General features: G+C 31.0%; 1 protein-coding gene across 6 annotated transcripts; it reads left to right on the forward strand.

Moving 5' to 3' along the window:
* LOC18599138 (E3 ubiquitin-protein ligase SINAT2) lies at window positions 4,584-9,053 on the forward strand. 6 transcript variants are annotated; one of them, XM_018122392.1, is made up of 5 exons: window positions 4,584-4,834; window positions 5,417-5,533; window positions 6,592-6,895; window positions 7,527-7,913; window positions 8,364-9,053. In XM_018122392.1, the coding sequence occupies exons 3-5, from the start codon at window positions 6,680-6,682 to the stop codon at window positions 8,682-8,684; spliced, it is 924 nt and encodes a 307-aa protein (XP_017977881.1). In that variant the 5' UTR covers window positions 4,584-4,834; window positions 5,417-5,533; window positions 6,592-6,679; the 3' UTR covers window positions 8,685-9,053. The 6 variants fall into 6 exon arrangements, with proteins under 6 accessions (XP_017977881.1, XP_007029035.2, XP_017977883.1 ...); XM_007028973.2 differs by having other exon boundaries at window positions 5,442-5,533; XM_018122394.1 differs by having other exon boundaries at window positions 5,483-5,533.

The raw sequence follows: 10,199 nt of genomic DNA on the forward strand, positions 1-10,199 counted from the left end.
CTATAGGGTAGTGAGAATGTATTAGGATTATGGTTAGGATAGTAATTTTTAAAATTATTCGGGTAATTAAAAAGGTTAAGGTCTTTGATTTTTAATAAGGTTAGGGTTTGGGTATCTCAAAATTCACGGATACCTTACTCGTTGGCATAGTAGATTTATGCCACTTAGAGCATGTTTGGCTTGATTTTTTTTAACTTAAAAACTATTATAAAGCTCTTATAAAAAATAATAACTTTTAAAATTAAGTTAAAATTATTTGGTAAATTTATTTTTTATAAGCTATTTTTTATAGATAAGTTGTTGAGCAAAACAACTTATAAAAACTCTAATTTTAGTTAAAATTACCATAAAGGATATTTAATAAATAACTTTTTATTAATCACGAATTTCTTTGTTCAAAATAAAAAAATTAACTTTATTTTATCTATTTAAAATAAATTTTGAAAATATAAAAAGGATTTTTATATAACATAAGTTTATAATTAATAATAAATTATAAAAAAAGAGTTCAACAAATAATTTATAAGTAACACATAATTCATAAATAAATTTTTATTGAATAATAATAAATAAAAAAAATAAAGAGAAAAATTAAATCAAATAAAAAAAATGAGACATAAAAGAAAGCAGTGAGTCGACTACTAAAACCCTTAACCCTAACAATGGAGGAGAACCCATAAAAGATGAAAAGAAGTCTAGGATGGGAGTCATAATTTAGGAAAATCACATTTAGCTATTGATATCCTTACTAACAAAGTTCACTTTCATGAACAATATTATCTCAACAACCATAATCAACAAATATTATCTCAATTTTCATATAATTTATCTCAACAACCATTAACTTATTTAATTAATTATTTCAATCATAATCATCAAATATTATATACAACATAAAAAAGTTAAGAATAAATAAACACCACATAATTGTCATATCAAACAATAAACTGAGAAATATCAACTAATAAAGAGAGTTTTCAAAATCCAAAAAAATAAAAAATAAAATAAAAAACAAAATAAAAAGAAAAAAAAGAAATAATACATGAATGCAGTTTTGAATTTTGAATATTCATTTTTCTCAATTTTTGTAAGTACAAAAAAAAAATCTTAAAATGATGACTTGCAGAAAGGGAGAGAGGAGAGGGAGATCGATAGAGGGAGAAGGAGAGAGTATTTTTTGAGAGTGAGGATCTTTTAGGAAAAAAAAAACTCTCCTAATAAGCTAGCGTGTTTTTTTTTATAAAAAAAAAAGCCTCATAATTGGAGTTTTTTTTAAGTTCTTTTTTTTAGATTTTATTTTTAAAAAAAAAAGTTATTTTTTAATAGCTTTTTACAAAATCTTATTTGACCTAACTTCTGCTTTTAAGTAGTAGATAAGTTAAATATAAGCCAGGCCAATGGGTACTTAAACAACTAGCACCATTATGCTTTTCTTAACTGCGAGGTAATTTATTTATTTTTTTTATATTACTTTATACTACATATGCAGTGGGCCAAAACTTAAGCCCAACTCTATGTGACATTAAATTCTGCAATTAGAATTTAATATGCATATAAATTATAAATTACGAGTCTATATTCTTAATCCAAAAAACATGTTTGATAAGTGGTGAAAAACTTATATTTACATACAACTTTACATATTTAAAAATGATATAAGTTGAAATTTAATCATTCACTAAAACACACCATCAAATAATTATTGACAAGTTATATATATATATATAAATACTATATTAATATTATTAGATATATATATATATATATATATATAAATTACTATATTATATATATATAGTTTTGAAATTGATACTTCTATAAATACTATTGATACACTCTAAAAGAGTTAAAAAATGACTACTATTAATTTTTTTTGGTAATAAAGAAAATATCTTATTAGTTCCTAAAATGCAAAATATCGTCTAAAATCACATTATGTATGAATTTGGTTCAATTTTATATTAACTTTGTTCAATTATAAGCTGGTTGGTTAATTAGTTTATCTATCTAATTGAATATTTATATGAGATGAAAAAATTAAAAAATATAAATTTAAAATTTGAATTCCTTTTGAAAGATTTTGAAATAAATCATTCCAACTTAAAAAAAATCTGAAAATACTTGATGCAAAACGCGTGAAGTACAAAAGAAAAACACAGGCTTCAGAAGTTAGGGAAAACACCAAAGTGCCATTAATTACTGCCATTCAGAAATTTCAAAGCGAGACATTGATGCACCCATCCACATCTTCCTAATCAGCATCAGACCATTGCTGCAGGGCTGAAATCTTCCTGTACCCCAAACTTCAATGAAATTTCCACAGAAAATGCCGGTTAAGCTTTGAATATGACCCCATCTAATTCCTTGTTTGAAACCTTCTTATTCTTTATCTCACATGCTTATTGACTCATCAAACCAGATATTACGATGTGTTTCTCCTCTTTACCCTTCTAATGTTTCTTCCCTAATATGTATTTCAATAACAAAACTTGGGGACATAGATGTACTATGTGCTTAATAATTGAATTTAATGAACTTGGAATCTTTTATAGAAAAGAAAATGCATTAGTTTTTCAAGCATCTTCATATCACCCCCAATTTAAGACAGCCAGGTTGTTTGAATTTCAATTCAAGATCATTAAAGAATTGGTCATTTTGCTTACATATGGAAGTGGTCACGAAGAAATAAAATCTTGTATGCAATGAAAAGTATATGTCACCAGTAGCAGATAAGGAATTGGACAAGATTGCAAGGAGTGGGCAACCAACTGACCATCTCCTCATGCAAAAAAAATTAATTAAATTTTGATTAATACTAAACATATATAATGATAGCATATCAAAATCACCTAATTATCTTATAACTGCAATCTCTGATTAATTATTTGGCAATTATATATTTTTTCAAAGTGTGTGATTTATACAGTATTGTTTTCAACCACCATTTTTTAAACTCATTGTCTTTTTTTGGTCATTTATTGTCTGGTTATTTGGTTAAAAAAAAAAAAAGGGTCGTCCCACATTAGAAAAAAGAAAGTGGTCCAAAGTTGTGTGGTAAATAAAGGAGCCAAAGCCAACGTTCAGAGTTTTACATGGTTGGTGCAAAGAGGGCCACCATGGCAAGGAGCCCCAATCTTTTTTTCAAACAAAAGAAATGGAAGTCTTTTGAGTGCATAACTAAAAGCTCAAACAACTTTGTGGAGATGGTCAAAACCACCATTTACATTTGTGAGAATTCTTTTTACTCTGAGATGAATTTTAAAATTAATTTTTTTAAAAAAAGTAAAAGTTAATGACTTTTGTGACCAATCCCACTTTTTTTCTTTAAAAAAATATTAAAACTTCAACTTAAAGTTTAGGCATTGAAATGGGATTGATATATATATATATATATATATATATATATATATATATATATATATATATCCAATGCCTTTTATTTAGAAAAAAGGAAGTTGTATTATCATATTCATACATCTTCGTGGAAAGTTGAGAAAATATTGATTTCATGCTTAGTACATGACTTCATCATTACATTAACCACATTATCAAAGGAACGCTCCATTGACTTGAATTTAATATTAAAATGGTGAATAAGAATTTATACGATAAAAATTGATGATTTTTTTTCGTATAGCGTTATAAGATCAAAATATAATACTTAGATTCTTAGAATGCTTATGGTTAAGAGTGAATAAAATCAAATTAAATCAATTATTCATATTAGAATGCTTATGGTTAAGAGTGAATAAAATCAAATTAAATCAATTATTCATCTAAATTAAATATGAGTTGAGTAAAATAATTCGATCTAATTGATCTATTGATAAAAATTTAAATCGCTTTACACTTTGCTCTTTCAATCTTTCTTTAGCCTTTTACTCTTCCTTTTCTTCAAAACCTAAACCTAAATCATAAGCTTCTACGCTTGCACAGGTCCTTGTTTGTATCTAAGATTGCTTGCATGAATCTTCGTCATTCAATTTCAATGAGATTAAATTGGATATGATAGACACTAAAAAAGTTGAATTAGGTAATTGTAATTTTTCATTTTATTATTTTTTTAATTCTTATTTCTTAATTTTTTAATTTTTTTGTTTATGCATGTTAGAGGTGTTAAAAATAATTTTAATCTTTATTAATTTTAAAAATTACTATCATATAATTTTTATTAATTTAAAAAAATTGGGGAGCAACAATCGTGCTCCTTGAATTATTATTTTTAATTTTTACAAAAAATTATATAATAATAATAATTTTTTAAACTAATAAAAAAATATTTTTATATTTTTTGGTAATAGTAAATGTTTATTTTAAAAATTAATAAATTTATTTAAAAGTTTAATTAAAATTAAAAAAAAATGAGATATTTTACCCAATCTTTTAACAGAAAAAAACACGTATCAACCATTGCGATGCACATATAGTAAAAAACAGAAAAGAAAAAAAGATGTCACCAAGTTGGTGCCCACAAAAAGTAAACGTCAACGAGACAGTAAAAATGGAAAAGAAAGAGCTAATAGCTAAAAGTTAAAAAGAAAATAAAAATCGAATTTTCAAACGTTGCGTGCGCCTTGAGGTATCGGTCCACTGGGGCAGAGGAGAGGAGAGGAGAGGGGGAAGGGAACAAGAAGAAATCAGTGCTAAAGACGACATATACAGAAACCAAAATATTTTACTTCCAAAAAACCCAAAGAATAATAATAATAATAATAATAAAAGACCAATATTATCAAAATATACGACAGACGAGTTTGCATTTGCAAAGCAAAGCATGCCCACCATTTGATGCAAAACAAGTCTCCATTTTTTCCATGTGTGCGGTTTAAAACCCGTAAGTTTCGCTGCTCCTTTGGCACTGTCTTTTTTTTTTTTTGGTTTCAAAGATTTGAGCGCAACCCAGATTTTGTTTGTGGATTTCAATGATGTGTAAAGACACCAACCTTGGAAATCTCAACTGGGTATTTGATTTCTTTTTTCCCTTTGGGTTTGGTTTTGTTTTTTCTTTTGATTGTTAATGTTTGAAACTTGAAAATTAGGAGTTTTTGTTTTGTTTTGTTTCTGTTGTTTGTGTTTTAATTAATCCAAATGGGAAAGTCGGTTTTTGGACAAACTTAGTTTTGACATTGCATCGAAAAAGAGGAAACTTTGTTGGAATTTGGACATTGAGGGGTGGGAGAGGGGATTGTTTCCTTTCACTTTTCCCTCTCTCATTTTCCGGTTGCTTTATTAGAAGCTATAAAAAATTGGAGATTTTTAATTTTTTTGGTGGGTAAAATCCAACTTAAAAAATGGTGGATTTGTTTATAATTTGGGAGAAAATTTTTTTTTTATGCTGTTCTTGTCTCATGTTTTGGTTGCTTTTTGATGGTATTTGGCATAAATAATAAAGCTAGTTCTTTTCTTTCTTACTCAGCTTTATATTTGATTCAAATTGGCAGTATTTTCATTAAAAACCTCGGAATGTTGCCTGCTTTTTTAGATGATCATGTTCTTTGGAAAGGTAGTTTTTGGCGAAGCTGGGTTCTATTTGGTTCGTGATTCTTCCTTTTGCTTGCTCAAAGATTCAGCATTTTATGAGAGTGTTTGTGGAAGGAATTAGACATGAAAGCATGCCTGTTCTTGTTGTGCATGGCAATCTGAATTTTTTGATTGGTTGGAAAATAATCCCTTTTATATAAGCTTTTTCTTTCTTCTTGTTTTCCTGCTTGGCAATTATCACTGAAATGAAAACAGTTAATCTTAGTTTTGAAACATACTTCCCGACGTTAGAATTGTGTACCTTTCTCTTGGAAAGATGGAAATTTATTATTCCTTAGAAGAATGGTGCTTATAAACCTGCTTAATACTGTTTCATAGTTTATTGCTGTTTATATACTAGTTTCACTAATCACAAAGTGTATGGCAAAAAAATTTTTGTTTAAACTTTGATTTCCATCTATGTGAAATTTGAAGAACAAGAAATAAGAAGGAAGAAGGCTTCTTACATGAAAACTGAGATGTGATAAATGGGACGTTTATATGCAATCATGCCATGGAAATGATTGACATTATCAAGTTATTAGAGTAACTACCGTATATTAATTTATTACTAGTTTACTGCTATTTCTTTTGGTTTTAGAGATAGTCTCTTCTGAATCCTGATATTTGATTGTCCTGTTGGAATGTAGTAATGTTGTATCTTTTGTTTGCTGTTGCTAGATTTCTCTTTAAAATGGCTGAGTGCTTTTGGAAAAATTTTACCTGAGAAATATTTGGTTTTTATTGCAATATGATGAATGGAGTATTAGCGATTTGAGACTCTTCTTGAAACAGGACATATTTAACTGCTTAAATGAGAATCTGGTTTTAATCTTGTTTGATCTTGTTACCAAAAAAGCTACTATTGGTTGCCATAGTTCCCCTGACCTGCCAAAATTAATGTTTGTGGTGAGAACAAGTGTGTTGAGTTTCCTTCAAATAGTTCACATGTTTTGCCCTGCTTGTGTTATTTCTTCTGGATGTTCAACTGCATATTATTGTATAATTTGCTACATGTTTTGTTTAAAATATCTTCTTCTGATGACATCTAATATTTATCCTGTATTGCAGGTAAATAGAGTGTGAAGCCTTTCTAAAGTACATAAACTTAAAATAATTTAAGTAGTTCACTAGAGATATCACCAGATTTGGAGCAGCAATGGCTCCTGGAGGCAGTGCTTGCAAAGAAGTTGTTGAATCTCATCCCTCTGTAGCAGATTATGACATTGCTACTGCAAAATCCGAGAGTAATACTACAATGATGAAGAGTCCTGTTAGTTTGCTTGGAAAACATGGAATTCATTCAAACAATGGTGTTTATGAACTCCTTGAGTGTCCTGTATGCACAAATTTGATGTACCCACCAATTCACCAGGTTTGTTCACCTGTGTACACTATTCGGGCTCCTCCATAAAGAATATAGTTTGTAGTATTTTGTTTTTCACCCTTTTTTCATTGTTTTTACTATTACTGAATTTTCTAATTTACTTGGTTGTGAGGGCTATATGTGTGCCTTCATATGCTTGCATGGAACTAAGAAATGATATCTGTATGCTGGGGGGGGAAATGGTGGCGAAGAACTAGTTGTGGTGCGCTATTTAGTTAGATGTTTGGTTGTGCATCCTGTGAAATGTAGGGAATCAAACACAAGGCACTGAAGGGTTATGGACATATAGTTACAGGGAAAAAAGGGGTATTTGTTTCTATCCAAGAGGATATCTTATCATCTTGGAGCTTGGTTGCTGCAGTGGAGAGTTATCCTCAGGTGGGAAGATGGAAAAATAATTAATGTACTTGGAAAGCAATTTGAATGGGTGGAAATTTTGGTCAGACATAGGCTCATTTGGTGTTAAGGATAGTTTGGCTATAGTGTCCTTAAGTGATTAGGCTTTATGGGGATTTTTTACTATGGTATAGAGAATTTGTTCCTAGCCTCTTTCTATCAAAATTTGGAAAAATGATTCAGTTATGATTTCTATATGTTGTATCCAATATTTCTATTACAGTGCCCAAATGGACATACTCTGTGTTCTAACTGCAAGATTAGAGTGCACAACTGTTGCCCAACATGCTGCTATGATCTTGGAAATATAAGGTGTTTAGCTTTGGAGAAAGTTGCAGAATCCTTGGAACTCCCTTGTAAATACCAGAACCTAGGTTGCCATGATATCTTCCCCTATTACAGCAAGCTCAAGCATGAGCAACACTGTCGGTTTCGTCCCTACAATTGCCCCTATGCTGGGTCTGAGTGCTCTGTTACAGGTGACATCTCAACCCTTGTGGCACATCTCAAGGATGATCATAAGGTTGACATGCATGATGGATGTACCTTCAATCATCGATATGTCAAATCAAATCCACACGAAGTTGAAAATGCCACATGGATGCTTACTGTAAGTTCGTTTATGCTACAGTACATGACAGCTCAAGTGTTACCATGCTTCTCTGCTAGTTATTTGTGAATTGTGATAAAACATCATGGTCGCAAACTTTTGCTCATATTTTTCTTTTCTAGTTTTCAAAAGAAATTGAAAACCGTTTAAGTCACCTGAGTTCTTTATATTGCCAGGAGATTATGTGGTTTCTGTTCAGACTGTTCAAGTTATAGTTAGTGCCTGTTTTAAACTGCAAATCTCATGCTTCTGGAAGGATTCATTTGACAAGTTATCCATAATTATTTGCAACAAACTACTGCCATCTTTTTAAATAATTTATTGTAGATCTACTTTTAACTTTCTATACAAACTATCATAATGTTTTTATCTACTATTCCTCTGGTCAAATTAAATCTTGTCTTGATATGAAGCCCTAACCTACTTTTTGAACTCTGTCATCCTGTTCAGGTGTTTAATTGTTTTGGAAAACAGTTCTGCTTGCATTTTGAGGCATTCCAGTTTGGCATGGCACCTGTCTATATGGCCTTTTTACGTTTTATGGGTGATGATAATGAAGCAAAAAAGTTCAGTTATAGTTTGGAAGTTGGTGCCAATGGCCGTAGACTAATATGGCAGGGGATTCCCAGGAGCATCCGGGACAGTCATAGGAAAGTTCGTGACAGCCAGGATGGACTTATTATCCAAAGGAATCTGGCTCTATACTTTTCTGGTGGGGATAGGCAAGAGCTGAAGTTGAGGGTAACTGGCCGTATATGGAAAGAAGAATGAGATAGGATTCCATGGAGAATTAAGGTGATTTTGTACAGTTTCAAAAGGTTCTGAGTCTTATTGGGAAACAGATGAAGCTTTCATTTTTCTGATGGGGGCTTTCTTTTGTATTTACATGTTGTATTTTGACTGGGATCTCTGTCCTCAACAGTCCAATCTCTCTGTTGACCGCTGCCTTCTGCTGAATGTTTAGTGTAGGAAATGATGATTTATATGAGTCAACTTGGTTGCTCAAAGTTTAATGCAGCAACATGTATGAACTTTCCCTTTGAGTCCTTAAAAAGGTCTTTCGGCATCTTTTGGCTGTGATTGCCGTTAGCTTCCTGTATTAAACCACTTCCTCACTATTACAAAGTGCTATTTTGCTCATGTGTCCTGTTTATTGCCAAAAGTTTTCTGTTTTTCGTCCAAGATATAGCTTGATTGTTATTTGAAAATATTACGAGGAAACCACTGAAACTTTATTCTGAATGTTTCCGAATCAAAAGTACAATGTAGCTCGTTGATGATGCAAGCTTCAATACTGAAAAGAGTGAATGGGAATTATACATGCAAAGTAAAACTGACTTAATAATGTCAAAACATTACAGGACTAACATTAGTTCATCGACATGAATGTCAAATATTTTAAAACTTCGGCTAAACTTTGGAAGAGTGGAGAAGACGTGCTTATTCTTCCGGACAGACAGACACTGATAATCTGGTATCTAATGTGCTCTGTTTTCTGGTTCTGGTGATGTTTAGGACTTATAGCATGTACTTTTTTCAACAAATGATAGAACAATTATCACATTCCAAATTTCATGGTTTCCATTTTTGAATATCAAGCAGCTTATTTAATAATCTAAAACCCTTTGTTAATCATTAAGAAGTCATATTCCAACCAAGAAACCTTGGACTGTTGACATGGAAAGATTGAAATATGAAAGGTGACTTGCCATGCACAGTTCCATGTCTCCGTCCCATGTCGTTGCCAATTAGTAAAGATGGACGGTCCAGGTTTAGACTGGTATACCCAACAAATCCAAAAGGAAGATCATGATCATGCACCTCATGGGGTTTTTTCCTTGATAATTGCAATTTGGGAGAATGGAGAATTTGGACCAATGTTTATGATCAGGAATTCATTGCATGACTTTAATTTAGTTTCCTCACGAGATTGATCATGCAAATTTGCAAATCAAAGACCATTCGATTAGCATAAAAACGGAAAAGAATACATTAACAGAGAATAGAAAATATAAGTTTAGTTTAGAGACGTGCAGACGTGAATGCACGTAGAAGTAGGTGTGTTTAAACGGTTAAACTATGAGAGACCCGAGCTTCTCGGAAAACAGGGGAAACATGTGTGTCTGTTCTAATACAGAGCCATTACAGAGCATGGGGGAATAAACAGAAAAGAAAGAAAAAAAAAAAAGTTGAAACGACCTTCACTTTTCTGTTTCCTATAAAGTTCTGTATCTGTTTTTGCATTTTTCTCTGTTATCAACATTCCCCCCCCCCCCCCCCCCCCCC

This window comes from Theobroma cacao, chromosome 5, assembly GCF_000208745.1.
Source record: "Theobroma cacao cultivar B97-61/B2 chromosome 5, Criollo_cocoa_genome_V2, whole genome shotgun sequence".
NCBI classification, from domain to species: domain Eukaryota; kingdom Viridiplantae; phylum Streptophyta; class Magnoliopsida; order Malvales; family Malvaceae; genus Theobroma; species Theobroma cacao.